The sequence below is a fragment of the Emys orbicularis genome, chromosome 2, assembly GCF_028017835.1.
Source record: "Emys orbicularis isolate rEmyOrb1 chromosome 2, rEmyOrb1.hap1, whole genome shotgun sequence".
NCBI lineage: Eukaryota > Metazoa > Chordata > Testudines > Emydidae > Emys > Emys orbicularis.
Genome location: NC_088684.1, coordinates 231,177,509 through 231,201,014, shown reverse-complemented (window position 1 = coordinate 231,201,014; position 23,506 = coordinate 231,177,509). Strand labels below are relative to the sequence as shown.

Below are 23,506 nucleotides of genomic sequence, written 5' to 3'. Positions count from 1 at the left end.
ATTTAAAATAGAAGCTTTTAAAAGCTCCAAGGAAAGGTTTAGTGAATCAGCTAGCAAAATATGTGCACAACATAGTATTTAAACTACTCTAAAGACTGTATTTTGTCCTTGTTTAAAGGTCATAGGTGAAGAACTGATCAATGTAAAGTCAGCTGTTTGTCTTAGGGCCTGTTCCTTTTGTCATGGAGGAATGAATCACAGAAAGAGTCACTTTCTGCAGAAACTGGCCAAGGAACTTTATTGAAATGAGGAAAACAATATTCTCCCTAAGGCTACTCTTCGTCTATTTCTCTATGTCACTATAGCACATCTGACTAGAACCTTCACCAGCGCCTTTCTGCCACACATTTAAAGAAGCAGTGCAGATATCCTCACTCCTTTTAAAAACCATATATATGAACAATAAAGGCAGATTTGTAATAAGGATACTATCTAGAATATGTGCATTAATTTTAATTTATCTCTTTTTATTTGAAGGTGCCTTCATTTCTGCTCTTGTTTCATTCCACTCATATAAAGTAACCATTGTAGGAAACTCCAGGCCTGATCATGCTCCCTCTTAGAGCTGGCTTAAAAAAAATGCTCAGAGTCTAACTGATCACTATATTTGGGGTTGGAAAGGATTTTTCCCCCAGGTCAGATTGGCAGAGACCCTGAGGTTTTTTCTGCCTCCCTCTGCAGGGTAGGGCATGGGTCTCTTGCTGGTTTGAAAATGGTGGATTCTCTGTAACTTGAAGTCTTTAAATCAAGATTTGAGGATTTGGCCTTCATGTTTTTTTCTTGTTCTTCTATATCTAATTGTTCCTGCTCCTTGAGCTGCCAAGTATTGTGATGGTAGGAACGTCAGAAGATTCACACACCATTTTTACCTGCTCTAAAGTCTTTACTTAAATTCAGATGGTCATGCCCACAGTATTTTCCGGTAGCTGGGGTTAGACTTTCCTGGGCCAAATTGAAAGACATTATTCTAAAATCACCCAGTGGAGTTACTCAGGTAGTGAACAACATTTTCTCTTTGCTCTGTCATTTCTCAGTTCAATCCCATCACCTGTGTGAAGCTTGATGTCTGGGGATGTCAGTTTGAGAATTGGGGACCTGAAATTGTTCCCAGGTTGTTTCACTGATGCAGTATTTAGTGTTGCTATCCTATTATGATCTACTAGTAGTCACATATGTCTCACTTAAATCAACCATGATTTCTTGTAGTTTTATTTCTACTTATGATTATTCCGTAAATTGCTGAAATTTCTCCCCTCAGGTTTCATGGAATTATTTCTCGGGAGCAAGCAGATGAAATACTTGCAGGTGTAGAAGGAGCATATATTCTTAGAGAGAGCCAGCGGCAACCTGGATGCTACACTCTAGCTCTCAGGTAAACTCAGTTTTAATAAAACATTTCTAGATTAACTAGACATTTGGAAGGGATGGCGGAGATAATACCAGTCCCTTTGATTGAGAGACCCCTCTGCCTTTAATTGCTAGGGCTTGCAACTAAGCGTGATTTTAAACCTGTTTGACAATCACATTACTTCAGTAACCTAGTAAGCTTTTTACCATCTGCATCTGGCTAGGAGTTTGCAAACTTTCTCTGTGGATGTGTACCTTGCCATTATTATGCAGGCTTTTGTTTCCTCAAGCTTAGACCATTGCAGTGCTCTGTACATGGAACTACTCCTTAAAACCATTTTGAGACTGCCGCTGGTGCAGGATGCAGTAGCTTGCTTACTGATTTGGGCATCATGCTGGGAACACATGACACTAGTGCTCCTCCCGAATCTGCACTGGTTGCTCATTGGTCTCTGGGTGGAGTGTAAGGTCTCTGTTATGATCTACAAAGCCCTAAATGAGTTGGAACAGGCCAACCTGAGGAGTTGCCTCTCTCCCCATGCCACAACTGTGGTCAGAAGGGGCACATGACTGGATCTCGCTCAGTATAAATGAGAGGGGGCGGTTGGCAGGATGCCCTCAGTGAAGGCTGCAGTACTCTAGAACTAGCTTCCTCTCCCCCCCCCCCCCCCCCCCGGTCTGATTTTGGTGACCTTCCAGGCATACTGCAAAAGCTATCGGTTTGACGGGGTTTTTTAGAAGGTAAAGTTGTGCTCCCTCAATGATGGCGTGGAAAGGGGTCTCTGTAGGTGGCTCGCTGAATTCCTGTGGAATGATGACTTTTATGCTGCTGATTTTGATTGTGAGAGTAATAATGGTAGGGTGCCTCAAATCTTGGATCGGGGTCCTTTTATATATTGAATCTAAATAAAATTATTAGAAACCTAAAGCTTACTTTAGCATCTTTCTTTTTAAAGAGACAGCAAGCTACTCAAGTGCAAAATTGTGTACATCATAAAACTGTCATAGTTTCGTGGGAAATATCCTTCAGATCCTATCACCTTTAATAAAATAAAATAAAAATAAATTTTTAAAAACATTACTATGTTTGTGGGACCTGCAAAAAGAGTCTCCAATTTTATACTCCCTTTGGTAAATCTGTAACAAAAATTTCCTAGAAGAGATTTCCTAGAGCTATGAACATTGTACTGAGATCATCCTGATTAGTTATATTGGTGCACAAATGTTATAACAATAGAATTAAAAACCAGCAGGATCTTATTAAGAGGGATAAGGCAAAGATGCCACATTTATTGTAAATATACTGATAAAGCAAAAGATAAAAGTAAACAACGTTGTTTGACTACTTATTTCTTATACACACACACACACACACACACACACACATATATATATATAGAGAGAGAGAGAGAGAGAGAGAGAGAGAGAGAGAGAGATTCATTCACACAATCATTCATTCAAGTTCTGTATAGGTGTTATAGTTACCAGCCTAGAAGTTGCTCATGCCAAGTTACTGGCCAGGTATCTTGGTCATGAGAATGGAGCTGAGTCTGTGTCAGGTGCACCTGATGCTCCTGGAGGTTGGCAGCAGAACCAGAGACTCAAAGTTATCAGTCTTGAGAGTCCATTCTTATAGGAATTAATTCTTATGTTAGTCTATGGGAGCTGTTTCATTCTGCTGTTGCTGACTCAATCAGCAGATGGCACATTCCTGGTGGCTCCACACTGTCCAAAGTTTGTGTTTCTCATCCTTCCAGGTGATGGGGTGGATCCCAGTTTACCCTCAAGGGGTTGTCTGGTGGTCCTACTTGACACCTTCTTCGGCCGATGGATACGCCCTTTCTAGGCTGGCACCTCCCTAACCATTCATGTATATCAAGCATTCATCAGCATACATTCCATATCTTAACCATATTTTAATTTACTGTCTCCACCACTTTCAGGGTGTGTGCTAATTCATTTGAGACTCCCGGCCCTTTAATCACAGAGGGTGGGGGTCTGTCCTAGGAGCCGTTGATGAAGTGAAAGTCACTTAACAGCTTATAGTGTTTGTTTACATTGTATCAATTACTTCAAGAACAAAGTCAATTAACTTGTTTGTAAGTTTTAGGCCTGGTCTACACTTACCCCCCAAGTCGAAGTAAGGTACGCAAATTCAGCTACGTGAATAACGTAGCTGAATTCGACATACCTTACTTCGAATTTACCGCGGTCGGCAGGCAGGCTCCCCCGTCGACTTCGCGGTACTCCTCTCGCCGAGCTGGAGTACCGCAGTCGACGGGGATCACTTCCTGGTTCGATTTATCGCGTCCACACCAGACGCGATAAATCGAACTCGGAACTTTGATCCGCAGCCGTCGAACTACCGGGTAAGTGTAGACTAGCCCTTACATAGTAATAAAGTATCTTTCACAGGATAGATATAATCAATGGTTTCTACAGACAGTAGCTTACAAGTTTTAACAGAAGACCCAAGAGATTTTTGTACTTGGTGAAACTGTTGGATTTTAAAGTGTGGGGGACAAATTATGAGGGAGTCACTGTCACTTGGGGGAATCACTGTTAGTACCTTCTTTTATATCCCTACACAAACAAGGCCGTCAGCAGTCCAGTATTTAAAACCATTTTGAGACTGACGCTGGCGCTTGCTGTGTGAACAGTGGAGGAAATGAATAGCAGTGTTTGTCAAATGGAAAAGAACAAAATAGGAGATTTTCAAGGTTCTTAACAAAGTATTACAAAATAAAGAGTAAGAAAAGTATAGTATTTGATTGTCCTTATTAAATATAGATATGTATAGTGGTTGTAACAGAATACTTCAGTTGCTAACATCAAGAGCTAGATTTTCAGTCTAATATCTAAATTTACCTATGTAAATACTTGTCGATTCAAAAACGTACGTTTGTTTGCAAATTGGGAATTTATATGAAAAAAAAGTTATAGCACAAATCTAGAGACCATTCTGGAGCTTTTAGCCTGTAACCCATTTAACAAAGAAAACATGTACATTTGGACTGAAATGCTGACCCCACTGAAGTCACTGACAAAAACCTTCCATTTACCTCAGTGAGACCTGGATTTCACCCTTGATGTGCTATAAAAGAAACATTTTAAGATACTTTGTTTTTAATATATATTTTTTAAACCGTATACTATACATGCCATAAATAGCACTCCCCAGAATAGGCTTTTGTCAATCAGTATAAGCATACCTCTGATGTGTTGTGCCAGCCCCTCAAGATGAGCACATACTGACTAACTGCACATGTTTTTGGGTGCTGGTGCTTGTTAAACACTAGGTGGCTTAATCCTTCAGTCAGACCCACATGAGCACAATGAGGTTTTGTGGGATACTCATCCACACAGATCCATTTGCAATATTAGGACCTAAAAATGTATGTATAATCAGCAAGATTGTCTCCTGGTTGTTCTGATATTTTGTATTCTCTTTCTCTTCTTTTTTTTATGCAGGTTTGGTAATCAGACCTTAAACTACAGGCTTTTCTATGATGGGAAGCACTTTGTGGGGGAGAAAAGGTTTGAATCTATCCATGATTTGGTAACAGATGGCTTGATAACACTGTATATAGAAACCAAGGCTTCTGAGTATATTGCCAAAATGACCAAAAACCCCATCTATGAGCACATTGGATATGCTACTCTGCTTAGAGAAAAAGTATCCCGAAGGCTGAGCAGAACCAAAACTGAATCAAGAAAAGCTAGTGTAACAAGTGAAGAAAATACACCGGTTGAAAAGGTAACTATTCAGTATTAAATGGCAACCAATCTAATGCTTTCTTTATAGTCTATAATCTAAAAAGAAACAAGTGTTTACTTAATAATAATAATTAATAACTATTAATTTTGCTGTCATTAAAGTGTTCCTGAGCCATTGAAATGTTTATATCCTGTTAACTGACTGATAACCAATCATGTGTACTTGAAATTACTATTTAATTGGGGCTTTTGAAAAGATAATAAAAACTTCCCATCCACTACCAACACAAATGATTTTATGCATGTAGTGTGGGACCTGACTACCATAGAAACCGCTTTTCCTTATGCACCATCACAATGGCTGGGACAAGCTGAGGTGTTCGCTTGTCCATGTGCATTCTAAAGTCATGGCATTCTCAGTGGCAGGTCCCAGACTGTGAAACTTGTGCCCATTGGCCATTCACCAGAGCTCAAGTTTGTTAGCTTCCAGTGCATGGTGCAAAGCTCCTCTTTTCTGCCAGTCCTTTGGTGAATGGGTCTGAAGTGGGGTATTGTCTTTGCCTTCTTTCTTTCTCTTTCTTTTTCTGAGTTAAAATGGATTTTTCTTGCCATCTCTTACCTGACCATATGCTACAGCAGTGTGTGAACTAGAACTTACTGACTTAATACTTTGAGAACTCCATCCGCTTAGTAATCAGGTAAAAAAATAAAATTAAGAATTACACCATATATGATAAACACTGTTGTAAACAGTGATGTGTGAGTTTTCCCATTTCTAGGTGGACTGTGCACTAAGTATCCCAAACAAAATTTTCTTCCTGGTGCAGATGTTTTGGATGAATTAACTAATTCTCATTTGTGGGAGGACTGCTGCATCATGATTTAGATGATAGTTGATATTTGGGAAGCAGTGACTGTATTTGCTGGAAAATAACATTTATCACACATGTGAATATAGCAGAGATAATTATTTTCCTGATGCCTCTGTCTGTCCCACTGAAAGACATTTCCAGGCAAGTTACTTTCTGTGATGGGTTACATATCAGCGTTGACTGAACACTTACTGGTTTGGATTTCTGACACACAGTAAAACAGGACAAATATAGGCAAATTGCAGCAGTTTAGGAATTGTTCTCCGTAGCAGCTCTTATTCTTGAATAAGATGAAGTGGCATCCAAACATAGTCATCCACAGTAGCAAATGAGTTGGATTAATAATGATGGCTTTTTAGTAAAGTCACACAGCCTGGAGAAGATCTTTGGACAATAGGGTTGTGAAAAAACCTGATTCAGATTCTATTTCAGCACAAATCCAGTGACAGGGATACAGTAGAACCTCAGAGTTATGAACACCTTGGGAATGGAGGATGTTCGTGACTCTGAAATGTTTGCAACTCTGAACAAAATATTTTGACTGTTCTTTCAAAAGTTTACAACTGAACATTGACTTAATGCAGCTTTGAAACTTTACTATGCAGAAGAAAAATACTGCTTTTAACCATCTTAATTTAAATGAAACAAGCAAAGAAACAATTTCCTTACCTTGTCAAATCTTTTTTAAACTTTCCTTTTTTTTTTTAGTAGTTTGTTTAACACAGTATTGTACAGTATTTCCTTTTTTTTTCTTTTTCTGTCTCTGCTGCCTGATTGCATACTTCCTGTTCCAAATGAGGTGTGCGGTTGACCGGTCGGTTCGTAACTCTGGTGTTTGTATCTCTGAGGTTCTACTGTATTATTTGGAATAACTTAGATGGTGTTTTAAAAAACAAAATATGGAAACAACAGAATTTGGTCCAAATAAAAGATATTACCTCACCCACCTTGTCTCTTTAAGATATGGGAAGGAATTATAGAGAGACAAGCGTCCTGCTCATTCTGCTGATTCCTGTGATTGGATGCTGGCTGTTTTGGAATGCTAAATCAGGCACAAGAGTCTCTATTTTGACTTGTTTGGGGTACAATGAGTAAGACGAAGCAGAGTTTAGTACAGTAGGACTTTTCTCTGTAGGGGTGGGTCAGTAACACCCCTACAGATGGATGCCCTACAGATCATGCTCTGGAAACTAGCAGTTTCTTTTATGTTGAGAATATATTTGACAAACAGTATTGTGACTTTAAAACATTGGTATGTGCCATTAGTGTAATAAGAGGAATCACTACAGTCTTAAATCCTAGACACATTCCTTAACTTATGGAAATATGGTATCTCTAATTAGAAACAAAACCAAAGCTATTAAAAATTTTTTTAATCTTAGTTGCAATTCTTGTCACATTTTTATTATTGAAAATCTGTGATTTTTCATATGCTGCAATGCCCTTGAGCACTTCGAAGGGTTTTATTTTAATCTACTTATCTTTATAACTGATCATATTCTCTTTCATACTGGGACTTTGGCTGAAATTTTCAAGTTTTGGTGCTTAAGGTTAGGTACCTAAATAAAAATGGCCTTTCAGAGGTGCAAAGTGATGAGTGCTTGCTTAGCAGCTCTGAAAATTGGACTACTCTGATTTAGGGGCCTAAATATTAATTTGCACCTACATCTGAACATTTCTGACTTTGGGTCTGAGCCAACTCCCAGTGGAATCAATGGAAAAACTCCTATTGACTTCAATATGGGTAGGCTCGGGCCCTTTGTGTACTAAGACTCAGCTAAGTAAAAGGGGCTGGGGGAGGAGAGGGAGCAGGAGGAGGAGCTGCCGTCAGAATCCTTTTCTAGCTGTCAGGAGCAGGAGCCATTAATGCCAAAGAGTGGGGGGGATGCGGGCTTCATGAGCAGCGGGGTTCAGGAGATGCTGTTGCAGCAAAAGGGTGCCTGCTCTCTGTGTGACCCCAGGCATGCCCATAATGGGACAGAAGATTCCTCTACGCTCCCCCAGTGCTTTTAAATCTGAGACCCCCAACACGGAGGACTTGAGCTTTGCAGCAGAGGCATTCATCCTTTGGTCGAAACCAGGTAGTATTTTCACCATGACCACCACATGCAGGTTTCCACCAGGGAAGGCTACTTTCCACCCCTATTCTATTCTGTGTATGTGTTGAGACACAGTGCCCATCACAGTAGCATCTGCTCATCACTACATTATTTGGACAAGTTGATGGGCAAAACTTCAATGATTGGTGGAGTTTGGAGGAGTACCTCCACCTATTTTTCCTCAGCCTGACTCCTGATAAAAAGGGATTGGGCTGTGAAATAAACCAGCAAAATATGAGTTTAGTTTTGTAGCAGCATAATAATAATATGCTAGATTCCCTTTGGCTTGCTCGGTTTATTTCTATGCTACACCTAAAAAAAAAACTTTTTTTCAAGGAAAATTTCTTGGGGAAGTAATAGCTCATGGTTGGTTGTACAAAAGACTTTGCTTTTGTTTGGGGTTTGTTGCATACCATTATAGATACAAGGCATACGTCTCAGTTACAGATTAAAACCCACCCAAAGCGCTAATAAAAGGTAGGCAACCAGAAAGAACTAAAGTAACATTCAGGTTGACATATTTCCATGAAGTAAATTACTTGACTTGTGTGTGAATATAATTGAATTTTGTACAAGATGAGTTTTCTTTGGCATTTTGGAGTGAACAGGTGAGGTGAAAGTTTTGAATAATTGAACTGTCTTATTTGATTGGCCTGCCAGGAATATTTTGAACATTTCTGAAATGCTTGGAAAGAAAATAGTGGAGAGAGGCTTTCATTATTTCCCCAAAAGGGCTTGAGAATTTGGCACAGTACAGGTTATGCCCCAGTACTCATATTATAGATTAGGTTTTTTTGAAGTGAAATTTCACTTCATATTGATACCATTTCCAAAACTGTGAAACTGGTGCTCAAGGCATTCATTTCTTTAGTAGATTTGTTATGCTATTTAGGAGATCTATCCATTCTTCCTTGTCCTGTGTTGACAACAGAAATTATTAAACATCTCAGTCATTCCAGAAGCCCTTTTCCCCTTTGGGTAGGTCAATGGAAGGTTGTCACAGAGGCACTATCTAGAAAGAAGATTCACAAATTTGAATAGAATGACTTGGAATCGCCTGAGGTACCTGTCTACTCCCATGATGTGGATTCTTGGAGGTTGTATTAGTGGAGTACTGCCCATTGCAGTACAAGAGAGGTGGTCCATATGCCAAATTAAGCTGTTTTTGTTTGTTTGTATGTTTTTACGAATCATGTTTGGAGTAATCCCGAGAGACTGTTTACCTTTGAGATACCTGATAATGACTAAGTATCATGCAAACCTCTTTCTGTCTAACTGAGTAGTCATCCACTCACCACATTTTATTATAGTTGGTTAAAACATGTTTAATCCAAACGGAGGTTAAATACTCTTTAAGAATGAGGAAGATAGGGGATATAAATTCTGCAAGATACTGGTTTAGCAAAATAGGTAATAGTGACAGTCATTTTAACCTGTTTACTTGCATAGGGATTGTGAAGCTGGTATTGCATGAAAAAATGAACAAACCCTTATTGGAACATTATATAATTGAGCATACTTAGGGTTCCTCTCCAACCCATACTGGGGATTGTGATTGCATATTCTGCATTTGTTCTGTTCATCGTACACTCTTCACATTGGGCAAGTACAGAATATGCAGTAGCAAGATGCAGATAAACAGCTCACAGTATGAATGCTGGAAGAAAAGTTTGCTTGCTATAAGCAATTAATCTTCTTTTAAAAGAAAAAATTACAGTAGTCATTCATTAATAAAATATATGGTTCTGAAATTGTGTATTGCCATGATCACAAGACAGTTTTTATTACTCTAAGTGTTCTGTATATTACTGCCAAGGAGAACATTTTTTCCTCTAATACTATACTGGTAGTACGAAATTTAGGAAAATATCTTCAAAAGGTTTTGCATTTCAAAATGATGGCAATAAATTTAGGTGTCTCTTTCCATTGCAACTATCTATTTCAGGGGTAGGCAACCTATGGCACGCGTGCCGAAGGCGGCACGTGAGCTGATTTTCAGTGGCACTCACACTGTCTGGGTCCTGGCCACCGGTCCGGGGGGCTCTGCATTTTAATTTAATTTTAAATGAAGCTTCTTAAACATTTTAAAAACCTTATTTACTTTACATACAACAATAGTTTATTTATATATTATAGACTTATAGAAAGAGACCTTCTAAAAACGTTAAAATGTATTACTGGCACGCAAAACCTTAAATTAGAGTGAATAAATGAAGACTTGGCACACCACTTCTGAAAGGTTGCCGACCCCTGATCTATTTGATAGAGGACTAGTTGTAAGTAACTGCATTATTAGAATGTGTCTGCCAAGTTATAATGCCCAGTCTTCCTCTTGTTGCACGTGGTGGCAATACACCTGTTGACTTCAATGAAAGTAGGATCAGGCTCAGTGTGTATAAGTCAATTCAAACATATGCATTGTTTGTATATGGAATGTTTGTTTGTTAGAGTCCAATCACAAAATGCCTACAGACTGCTCTATGATTATAGGCAATTGGTGAGATGTGCTTCTAACAATAAGGAGCCCACATAATCTGTGAGGAAAAACTTGGCATTTGGAACAAAGATCATGAAGGGCTGTGCTCAGAGATTTCATTAAACAGCAGGATAGTAGCAATCCCTGATTGGTGCTCTGTTTCATAGAAGCTGAAATATTGCTGCTTGACATAGTAACCTTTTTACCCATTTTGCTGGAAGCAAGTGTCAAGCATTTATGTGCAAATGACACAGCCCAAAATTAATATTGCAATAGGATTGAAGAGCTGAAATGACAATTATATTATGGAATCTGGAATGTCTTAGATTACCTCAGGAGAAAAAATCCCACAAAAATAATAGTGAGATAGATAAGACAGTTGCTCTTATTCAAGAACAGGTGACAAAAAAGGAAGAATAATTTTGCTGGAAAAAGTAATGGGTGCTATTGTGGTCATTAGTCATGCTGCTCTCACATGCCTTCCCACAGAAAATAGTAAGGTAGTTTGAGAACAATATACCTCAGTCTCAAAGTATATTTGATTTTAGATGTAATCTGATTATGGAACTAGATCTCATTGAGATCAGTGTTTCATTACAATAAATCAGAATTAGCTGGAGATAGCCAAACTTTGGAAACCTCTGGTTTGATTCAGTTTACAGAACATCCACACGTGCATTATTATTCAAAGCTCAGCTGACTCTTTTGAAAGCTTCTCCACCTAATCCTTCCACTCCTCTTTCCCCCCCCCCCTTCCATGGACTACTCCCAGGTCCCACTCCTGACCAACACTAAACAGGCCCTTCTGGCCTTCTCTTCCTTCTTTATCCTTTATTTTCTGCAGCCCCCTGCTAGCATGAGAGTCTATCACAGGATTCTAGCTGGTCTCTAGTGTCTCTGCTGGAACAGATGTCCAGATAGTATTTCATGTACATTGAGGATTTCCTTTCAGAAATGTCCCAGATTATGCTGTATGTTTCTAACAGGGGGACCCTCCCAATCCCCCCGCCCCGCCTGTATAAGATTTGAACTGTTCTGCCAACCTGGGGCCACAACAGACTCTTTAAAAGACTGAGAGGGAGTGATCTTTACAAGATTGTACAGGAGGGAGGAGATGCCTACCTGAATCTGTCAAACCTTACAAAAGGTTCAGATGCAATTTGGGGAAGGAGCTGATTTTCAGAATGGCTTGCTAGCTTTGTCTTAGGTACTGTGACAATTCATGAAGAAATGAAAATCTGGTAACTGTGAATAAAGCCAGTTTCTCTAATTTTTAAAATAATTTTTGTTGATCTAATTAAATGTATAGAACTAATTTACATGTTAGGAGCAAAACAAAAACAGATACATGATAAGACATCTACAGTATATTAATCTAACATTACCGAGAAGTTGATAGATCTCTCCTACGCAGAAGAAATAAGTGGCATAAATTGATATTGACTCAAACTAATGTTGTGGTATTGTGCAAAAGAAAAACGATCACTTTAAAATATGTTCTGCATAAAGGTAGTTACTAGTTTAGCTTTGAATTATGAAGTTCCTAAGCTACCTCTATATATGTAACAAAACTCAGGTATAAGACTAAAATCTGTCAAAATTCCATTTTTTGAGGTCAGTCCCCAAACTCACCTTCATCCAGTTTATCCTGCATCCCAGTTCTTAAGTCTTACTCACATTATTCTCCATTGCCATTCATCTTCCTCCAATGGAAAGTGGGTGTAAAATTCTACCAAATTAAAATGGTTTTGTTTCACACTCACTTTGCACATGTGTAAATCACTTCACAAAGTGTGGGACAAGGCGGAATCAGACCTGAGAAGGTCCTCACTCCCTACTCATATAAGAGCTGCTCCTGTGGGTGAGATTGCATTCACAACAGCTTCTACAAATATTTCTATCTCATCAATACTACAACCATTTCAACACACAATACGTATGTGAACAATAACTTGTCTGAGGTTCTGATCCTGCAAAGGTCAAAGGATCTCCATGTGAGCAGAAGGGTCTGTGGATGCAGATCCCTTTGCAGGCTCTGGGCCAGAATAGCATTAGTTATTTGAGTCCAGCATATTGTTATAGTTCCTTAATTCCCCTCACCTCTTACTCTGAGCTACCTAGTAAGAAGGGTAAGTTAAAATGATGATAGAAACTGTGAAGACAGGCCATCAGCACCTCTTTTATTAGGGGTACATTGCCAACTACATATGCAAGTCCATGAAGTCCACTAGGGACTTTGCTGATGCTATTGATTTTTACATGGAGGACGCTCAATTACTATAGTGATGGGTGGCAATATAAAACCCTTAGACAGATATAGCCGTCAGCTGCATATCGTCCACGATTATAGTGCTGTTCCTCTGAGACCTAGTGAATAAGAAAGAGAATATTATTATTATTTTATTATATACAGTGACAAAAATGTATTTGGCATTTTTACAGCTGCCAGGAGCTTACAATCAAGCTTAAATATCAAAAAACAAATAGTGACTTTTTGGTGGGGGGCGGAGGTGGGATTAAGTTGTCTTTCCTTCTGCCTATCGTCATTACTACTGCTCTGCCTATAACAACAGTATTATAAAGAAATACACACACTGGCACCTGGTACTGCAAGATGCTACACATGTATATCTAAGGCTGCAGAAAAATAGATCTATTATACTAGTTGAGAAATAATACAGTATATGATCATGCAGCCCTAATTATAGCATTTCCTGATTTGAGCACTTGAACATGCAACCTTAAGCTTTTCTTTACATATTTTTTTATGTTTAATGTTCATTTAATATAGCTAGATTCTTCTTTCACATTACATTACAGGGTGTTAGAGGGGGTATGCATGCAATAGTTTTAATAGTATATTAATTTTAGCAAGTCGCTTTATATTTTCATTGTAGTCAAGATAATGCCTTATTGAAAACTTACTGATTCCACAGTTGGGTAGTGAATTGTTTTTTGCCTTTAATATAAACATCATGTTTTGCATTTTACCTGTTTTTTTGTTTTCTTGTAAAACAAATATTTATTTTCATTGTCCCTGTGTGGCTGTGTGCATGCAGAAGTAGGGAAGCTTCTCTGAAGTCCTCTTCAGCACTCTTTAATCAGGCAAAACTGGGGAGTTTTGCCTGTCTAAGGAGAGCTGAAAAGGGCCCTGTGTGACTCACATTAACAGTGATGGAAGTTAAGAGCATCATAAAGAAAAGAGATTCCATTGTAGATTATTTATTTGCATTACTTCCCTGAGCTGATAACCTAACTTGATACTCTCTGCATAATAATGAAATCAGCTGCTGTTTTCATTTTGCTGGCTCATAGATGTCAGTGCAGGGTTTGTCTCTAGTGCCTTAAGCTGAATCAGTGCTGTGATTATTCCTTCAGTCACTGTGCAAGTTCTAGGAAAGTTAATGTTACTTTATGTGCAACCACCCTTCACAAAGCTAACATAACAAAATGATAATGAGCCCAATCCAACGCCCATTGAAATTAGTGGAAAGACTCCCACTGATTTCATTGTGCCTTCGATCAGGTTCAACGGGGTGGGGGTGGGGGTGGGGGCTGTACTTGTAGTACAGGTATCTATATTGTTTTTATAAAAGTCTTTCTTAATCCAATCTTTAAAAAAACTTAATCAGATAACACAAATGAGGTGTACCTTCCAAACCTAAACAAATCAGCTGTTGATAGATATTTCCTGAAGTCAAAATATCAAAATAATTCTGCAAGTAAACTGATACATCTACAGTGTTGGGTTTTTTTAAAGCTTCTAAGCACAACTCCATTGGCCATTGTTTACCTTTTCAAATACCAGCACCTTATCTGCCTCTGTGCTCTGTTGAACACATATATTGATCTTTTCCTTTTGGCCTTTTTCTGTTTCAAACACATGAGTGATTAGAAAGATTCCTCAAAAAGTGAACTGTACATTATATGCAAATATGACTACATTGGTGATTGTTAAAATAAAATGCATACCTGAGTCTTGAATTGTAAATGGTTCAATGCTATTAAAAATTGCATAAGCTAATTCCCATAATGACAAGGGTGACATGTACTGGGCAGCAGCCTCCAGCTTAAGCATTGCATTTGCTCAGTCACTGGAAAGTAAAATGCAGCTTTGTAGCTAAAAATCCATATTTGACTATCGTGCATGAATATCTGGGACATTGTATATGACTATTCACTAAACTTTTACAAGTGTCCCTGAACTACTGCCTATTCAGTTTTAGGGCCAGATCCTCAGTTGGTGTAAATTGGCATAGCTCCATTAAAGTCATTAGAGCTACCCCAGTGTCCAACAGCTGAGGTTCCAGCAGTAGTGTCAAAATGAGCATGTTTGAACAATGGCTAATATTTAGATATTTCAGATTTTATTTTGAAAGCAAATATTGCCAATGACTTCTTTTTTTATTGTAACTTATTTGGCTATCCTGTAAGTATCTCAGTATCTCCCTGATCCAACTCCTGTGCAGTTACTTATGAATATTCTTAAACTGTATGATCTTTAATGTTGGCTTTCCATGGGGTCTTGCCATATTGACATTCATTTCACCACTTGCTAGATGTCCTGAGTTTTGGTCCTAAAAGATGCATGTCTAGTTCATCATATTGTGAACTGAGACTTTTTAAAAAACTCATGGTGCTTTAAACAACTATTGATAAAGTTTGGGGAAAGAGGAAAAAGTAAAAGTTCAAGAAAAGCAAAATGTAGTACAGGTACCGATTTTCAGAAAGGAAAGGAGTAAACCTGTTGCTTACTCTTCTGTAAGGCTTAGTCTTCTTCCTTAAGAAAAAGTTATACCATATTAAAAGAAAAAATAACTAGGTATCTGATCCAATAGGCTCCTGTTTTTTAAAACGGTTGGCCCTACAGAGTAACAGAACTGTGAACAGAAAGCAGCAAGTGTTTTTAAAGAATAAATATTGCAAGGCAGACTTGATTGTTTTGGGTTTTTTTGATAGAATAACAAAACTAGTAAATGAAAAGAAAGAAGCAGATACAATCGTGCATCATCATGTTCTGTGTGTATGTATGTGTGTAATCTCTGGAAATTTATAAACTATCCATAACAACTCTAAGAGTATCTCCTGATCAGTATAATTATGCAGAAGCAATGGCTAACTTGCTAGATTTTATGCACTAGAATATGGCCCAGGTCACAGTATACATTCCCAGGCCACACACACGCAACATATCTACTACTTGTATTGGACTAGTCAAGATCTGTCTGTCCTTCTGTATCCATAGGAACAGATTGTAGTGTTTGAGCCACTTGCCACTATGGGGTGAGGAGGGAGAATGCTGCAGCAGCAGCCCCAGGAAGATTCTGGCTAGATAGAGCTCTAAGAAGGACACTTAGGGTCACTCTTTGAAAGGCCCCTTCCCCTATCTACCTGTCCTTTCTTCCACCTTGGTTCTTATACCGGTGCCTATCGCCATGGTACCTAGTCATGCCCGTTCAGAAAGCTGGGGCTGCCACAGCCAGGAGCAGTGTTTCTGCTTCTGAAAATGATTGTGCCCAACCCTTATGCAGGGATGAAGAAATGGAGAAAAGCTCATTGCGTCTTCTATCTCCTTCCTTCCCCCTGTGCACCCATGTGCAGATGGACACAATTTAGCTCATGGTATTGGTGACCCATGCATAATGCCCAACCTTTTATTAGTTAATCCAGATTTTTTAAGATTCTTGCTTCTCAAAGTGGAAACGTTGGCAGCCCTACTGCCATAATTGGTCTGTCACATGTTTAAAGAGACCTCTTTAAATTGCTAGCCACAACTTTTGGCCTAGGAAGAGAATGCTAGATTGGGGAGTTTGGATTGATTGTACGGAAGAGGTGTAGTGCAAGTCAGTCAGCCTTTAGGAAAGAGCCAAACAGTTGCAGAGGACATCCAGAGAAGAAGAAAGTGAGCAAGGAGGCCAATTTTGATAACAATACAAAAGTCTTTCTAGATAAATTTATTAATTCCCACATGATGCACAAGTCTGAATCTCCTATGTAATAGCTTTGTAAGAGTCAACTGAGATGACTTATGAATGAGACAAGGGGGGTGAGGTAATATCTTTTATTGGACTAACTTCTCCTGGCAAAAGAGAGAAGCTTTCGGGCTCCACAGAGCTCTTCTTCAGATCTGTGGAGCCTGGAAACCTCTCTTTTACCAACAGAAATTGGTTTAATAAAAGATATTTACCTCATCTGCCCTGTCTGTCTCAGAATCCTGGGATCAACACAGCTTCAACAACACTGCAAACATAATTAATGAATGTAATTGCACCAATTAAACACAAGGTGGCAGCTTTACTTAAGAGTTTTCACAGACTTTACTATTGCTTAATTCATTTATCAGTTGATACCAGTAGGTGTTTGCCCATTAGCAGCACGGATAGTACAGATGCAAAAATATGATTAATTGGAGTTGTGGCTATGTTACATTTTTACCAACAATCATCCCTCCACATAGCTTATTTCGCTCACCACTGACCCTGCTTAAAATATAATGCTTTGACAAACAAGAATCTAAACAAACATATAGTGCCTTGCTTTGACCTTAAGGTCACTGTTCAACCTCAAAGTTGGTTCTAAATTAATATTTAGTTATTTAAAGATACTATGATCAGAGATGTGTATGGTAATCATCTCATGCAAGAATCCAGCCCCCAGATAGTTACTTAAACAGTGAGGGCAGTCACACACAGGGGCATTATTGTAGTTGATTTATTTCATTTGTTTGGAGGGTTGCATGTGTGAAGACATAATCTGTCCAAAACAGCTAAATGAAGGAGACTTACTTGCCCTCCTTAATTCACTTCACTGTGAAAGGAAGGTACAACTATTTGGTTTCTGATTGGATGTTTAAGATGGTGTGGTCTAGTAGATACAGCACAGTACTGTGAGTTGGGAGACATGTATTTTATTCCAGGCCTATTACTGATTCATGGTAACTCAGGAAAGCACTCAGCCTTCCTGTGCTACAGTTCCCTGTCTATTTAAAAATGAGAATAAATACAATTAGCTTATCTTTGGAAAGTCTGTGCATAAAAACTGACAATAGGAAATTCTTTTTCATAGAGCGTGCAAGCAGCCTGTGAAACTATTGCCACAATTATCACTGGGGCTTGGAGCTTAGCCAGATTCAAAAAGGATTGGGTGTTTATATAGTAGAAGGAGTTAAAAATAACCTTTTTTTTTTTTTTGGCAGGGATATATAGGCAGATACTTCAGGGCACAAGCCAACTTCCCATTAATGAGGATTAGGAAGAAACTCTCCTTGTAGGCAAATTACTCCAGATCTGCCTTTCGTAGGGGTTCTTGCCCCTTCTTCTGAAACAGTTGGTACTGGCCACTGTTGGAGAGAGGCTGCCGGGCTGGGTGCATCACTGTCTGTTCTAGTATGACAATTCCTATGTTTCTACAGTCCAGAATAGTGTGGCTGCTTTATTAATATTCATCTTTTAAAACCAGGTCTGACAAAAGTATTTGATGTATGCAGTGCTGGCTCATACGAACAAAACAGGCTACTCTAAAAGGTAGTAGAATATTTAGGGCTAACCTGTGGCTTTGTCACACAGTGTGTATATGGGACAACATGTTTATTGTGCTGTCCCAGGAGCAGAATGGGAGGTAGACCCTGCTGTGGGAGAGGGTTAGAAGGTGACATACCCTGCAATAGCCCTGTGTCTGACACAGCATACATTCCCTGGTGCACTGGCGAAGGTACACTGGCCATTGCTTTGGAAAGGCCTGGTCAAGGCTCTGCCCATTCCCCACTCCTTTCTGCACACTGCTTGCCTGGGGTGGGACATAGCTACCAGCTGACATAGGGGACTAAGAGGGTGAGAGGACTGAACATTTTCCACTTTGCTTAAGGACATCACAAACCTTAGAACTGATGTTCTCTCTGCATGAGAAACCAGAATGGTTCATATTACAAATAGGAATTTATGCCTGTTTTCAAACATAGGCTTTTAGTTCATGTTCGGTAGGTTTTCTATGTGTATTATTTTACCAACTGATCAATAAAGCTGTAAGAAATAAAGGACCTTAGCAGACAAAGGCTAGAATGCTGACAGTGAAATAACATCTGCTCCCCTTCACACACACTTCACATATCCCTAGTTGCTCCTAGAGCACAATGCTTGCTTGCCTTCATAAGACTGGTGTGTTTAAAATTAGGTCTATGGAGAGAGTTCTGGGGCACTCCTGCTGTTATAAATAATCTCGTTTTTAAGCTTTTTTGTTAGGTATTAGAGAAAACATCTTCCTTCAATTCCAAAGTAGTTCAATTAATCCAGTTTCCCAAATCCATCTGGTCTATAATGCACTGACAAACTATCTGTCCAGCCAAATGGCTTTAGCTCTAGAGTTTAGAGCAGAACCAGTATGGCTGGAAATAAAATCTGCTGGCAGCAAAACAGCAAGATCAGAGCAAAGAGAATGTGCTTTAAATGACTGTGGTCTAGCCATCTGGTTACTTTTAGACCTTGAAGTAGTAGTAAATAAGAAAGTGGGCTGTTCCTTTGCTTACTTGTAGAATCTAGAATGGATCAAATAAGCAAAGTAATAATTTGGTATAATCTAGTGCACATAAGAAGTAGTATGCAATGCACTATTTGTATTGCTTTGATATAATGCTGCTCAGAAGATTGTTAGTGTGTTTTCCACTTTACAATAAAGTGGCACAAGTTCTATTTGCTTAGTAATGTAAGTGGTACTTAGACCTTGTACTGTCTCTCTGCACTTAGTGAATTTCACACCAAAAGCATTAGACATGAGCAAGATTTTTGTATTTTTTTTCCCTACCAGTTGGGGTATGTATAACATGCTCACTTTTTTTTTGCAATATGTACTAGGCACATGACATCATGATATGACCCATTATATTGACTGATTTGATGCCCTAACTTTTTTACCATCTATCAGGTAGAACTAACTTGACACTTTTGAACTACATATCTGTCAACGAGTTAGACTGAGTCCAGAATTCAGAGGTTTATTGATATAAGTAGAACATAACATTCCTTTGAACTACAGTTCAGTATTATACTTGAGAATGGAGTGTTATAATGTCTAGGGTTGGAGATAGTACTGTGTAGTGAATATTTATATGTACTCTACTTCAGAAGACTCCTTTGCAGTGCAAACAAATGCGACTCTGCAGCAGTTTTTAATTATGTTTGAGATAGAGAATTTCAAATAAAAAGAAAATGACCACATTTTAAATGTTGTCATATCTTATGGCCCATCTGCATTACACCTAAAATGTGAGTCCTTACTTTTAAATAAAGATGAACATTCTGTAAATGAGGAATATGGGATTTTAAAAATTCTTTTAACCGAAACCTGCCATTTTCCATTGCATGTAATATTTGGGTTATAATTATCAATGTCTGCAAAATAAAAACAATATCAATTTTTCTTACCGGGGCGTCTAAGGTTTTGAATAGTAGTATTGTTTCAAGTGCACACAAGAATCCAGCAAGGTCCCGATATATTAATTATTCTAATAATCACAGAAAGAAGTAAGGTATTCTGGTAGTTGCTACCAATTTCACATCAATATACAGACACACAAAAAGCTAATTAACTGAATATCTAAAGTTATTCTTGAAGAACCAGCTGGAAATGTGTCTAAAAAACTAGCATCAGTGTTCTTATCTGCATACTATTGAAAACTCAGTTATTGAATATTAAATTCTGTGTCCTTGTCATAAGCAACAGACAGAAAGGAAGTCAATACTAAATATATTGAAAAGGGCAAATATAGAGCCCATCTATAAAAAGGGAAATAAGGACAACCTGGGGAATTACAGACCAGTCAGCTTAACTTCTGTACCGGGAAGGATAATGGAGCAAATAATTAAGCAATCAATTTGCAAACACCTAGAAGATAATGAGGTGATAAATAGCAGTCAGCATGGATTTGCAAAGAACAAATCGTGTCAAACCACACTGATAGCTTTCTTTGATAGGGTAACCAGCCTTGTGGATGGTGGGGAAGCAGTAGATGTGGTATATCTTGACTTTAGTAAGGATTTTGATACTGTCTTGCATGACCTTCTCATAAACAAACTAGGGAAATACAACCTAGATGGAGCTACTATAAGGTGGGTGCATAACTGGTTGGAAAATCATTCCCAGAGAGTAATCATCAATGGTTCACAGTCATGCTGGAAGGGCATAATGAGTGGGGTCCTGCAGGGATCGGTTCTGGGTCCGGTTATGTTCAATATCTTCATCAATGATTTAGATAATGGCATAGAGAGTACACTTATAAAGTTTGTGGACGATACCAGTTTGTGGAGGGGTTGCAAGTGCTTTGGAGGATAGGATTAAAATTCAAAATGATCTGGACAAACTGGAGAAATGGTATGAAGTAAACAGGATGAAATTCAATAAGGACAAATGTAAAGTACTCCACTTAGGAAGGAACAATCAGTTGCACACATACACAATGGGAAATAAGGAACCAGTACTGCGGAAAGGGATCTGGGGGTCATAGTGGGTCACAAGCTAAATATGAGTCAATAGTGTAACGCTGTTGCAAAAAAAGCAAACAACATTCTGGGATGTATTAGCAGGAGTATTGTAAGCAAGACACGAGAAGTAATTCTTCCGCTCTACTCCGCGCTGATTAGGCCTCAACTGGAGTATTGTGTCCAGTTCTGTGTCCAGGCAAAATGTGGACAAACTGGAGAAAGTCCAGAGAAGAGCAACAAAAATGATTAAAGGTCTAGAAAACAAGACCTATGAAGGAAGATTGAAAAAATTGTGTTTGTTTAGTCTGGAAAAGAGAAGACTGAGAGAGGACACAACAGTTTTCAAATACATAAAAGGTTGTTACAAGGAGGAGGGAGAAAAATTGTTGTTCTTAACCTCTGAGGATAGGACAAGAAGCAATAGGCTTAAATTGCAGCAAGGGTGGTTTAGGTTGGACATTAGGAAAAACTTCCTAACTGTCAAAGTGGTTAAGCACTGGAATAAATTGCCTAGGGAGGTTGTGGAATCTCCATCCTTGGAGATTTTTAAGAGCAGGTTAGACAAACACCTGTGTCAGGGATGGTCTAGATAATACTTAGTCCTGCCTTGAGTGCAGGGGACTAGACTAGATGACCTCTTGAGGTCCCTTCCAGTTCTGTGATTCTATGATCCATTGCAATAATGAGGATATATTTTTCATGAGACTCTTCCCATATCCTACTTGGACTGTAGTTTTGTTAATAATAGTCTTTTTTAGCTGCAAAACAGAAGTCAACAACTATGAACAGTTTTATAATAGCCCATGTGGGACCATGGAAAATTTTGGATTAGCTATGGGTAAATATCTTGTTGTTGTTTTGTATTTCAAGATGCTATCCCTGGCCTTTTGGGGTATAATTACATTTTTCACTGGATATATAATTTAGTTTCTGGAATAACAAGACAAAAGGTTATTTAGAATCAGAACTGACAACCAGGAAGCTGAAGTGCTGACATCAGTCTACCTCCTGACAGGTCTATAGCTCAAAGTACATTTAAAAAAAAAAAAAGTCAAGAAACCTGGCAGAAAGGATTTTCAGCCCACATGTGGGTGCAGGTTCACAGCAGAATACCCATCACCCAACAGTCTGTTTTATTTTCAGTTTCATGATTGTTTTGTTTGCTCCCTTCAGATCTAATATGAGTGCTTGTAGTGAATAGTGCCAAAGGATGGGCCCTTAATGTTGAAAAACCTATTTAACTTGCTCACTCTCATTTTTCATTTTATTGCTAGAGTATAGGACTCTATTAAATATTCAGTAATAGTGTCACACTGATTTTTCTCTCTTCATCGTCCCTCCCTCCAAGTCAGTGATCCTGTTACCTAGCAAACTGAAAACCTGAGAGTTACTGCTATAGTTCTGTACTTACTGTGACTGAGCCAAAAATGCCAGAGATTTTACTTTATTTTTTGGCATGGTATTCTTCACTTCCTGTCTTTTATGAATGTATAGATTTCTGTACCTTGTTAAGTAGCTGCTGCATTTCAGTAGTGAGTGCGGTTATTCCTGTGGGCCTGGTTTTTATTGGGGCCTTGTCCCAACTTTTGTTGCATGTGCACAAGTTTACACAAATAGTTTTACATATGAAAATTCTCTTGCCTGTGCATACAGACTCTAGGGCTGGAAAAGGGCAGATGTGCGAAGGTGTACACACAAAGGGGAGCTCACGATCAGTGCCAGTATCTTTTTAGAGTGGTAAATCTCTACAGTGCTTGGGGATTCTTAGTGCTGAATGTGCTATGTAAATATGTGATTGCAATGATTTAAGTTATTTAGAATGCTGATATATCTAACCTGAGGTGCAATTGTTTTTCTTATATTGTGATGCTTATTTTGTTACATTTAAACAAAATACTTGAAGAGGTTTTTTTATCTGTGTCTGAGGAACATGAGCCCTGTTCTGCCGATAACTTCAATGGGAGTTTTATGTGCAGTTTGGCAGGACTAGGTTTTAAATTGGCACTAAAAAAACAAGGCCAGTTAGGTTTTCAGAGAAATTATTTTGTCTCTGAATCCAGCTGACCCAAGCGCCTGTGATAGATGAGATGGCATCCAAAATTGAAATGTAGAATCTCCAGCAACTTTTCTTCTTGTTGTGCCCCTTTACCAATTTCAGTGGCAGATACAGACAGAAAAGACAATTACTATGAGAAAGCTGGAGACAGCCATTGGTAGTATATCTAATGAACCTTTCTAGTAGAAAACTGTAAAACTATACACTCTATTTATGCTGGGCAATTCGCAGCCTCCGTCATCAAAGATTCTGTTTTATTACTACATCAAAGACCATGATGCTTTAAGGCTTGACCATGACTTCACATAGCATTTAGAGCAGTCTTGAATCTATTGAATCTCATTAGATTAAACAACCTTTCTACAAGCATCTTTAAATGTAATATTAGAGCAAATCCAAAATACATAACTCTAGAACTGTTCCTAGATTTATTTTTCTAAAGCATTGTACAGATAATAACGAATCTT

General features: G+C 38.5%; 1 protein-coding gene across 1 annotated transcript in view; it reads left to right on the top strand.

Annotated features, from left to right (window-relative positions):
- The window catches only part of CHN2 (chimerin 2), a 215,555-nt gene that overhangs the window by 120,295 nt on the left and 71,754 nt on the right, over positions 1–23,506 (top strand). The window contains exons 5-6 of the mRNA XM_065400226.1: positions 1,259–1,372; positions 4,819–5,104. Of these exons, the coding sequence (XP_065256298.1) occupies positions 1,259–1,372; positions 4,819–5,104 (400 nt within the window). The remainder of the gene's footprint in view (positions 1–1,258; positions 1,373–4,818; positions 5,105–23,506) is intronic.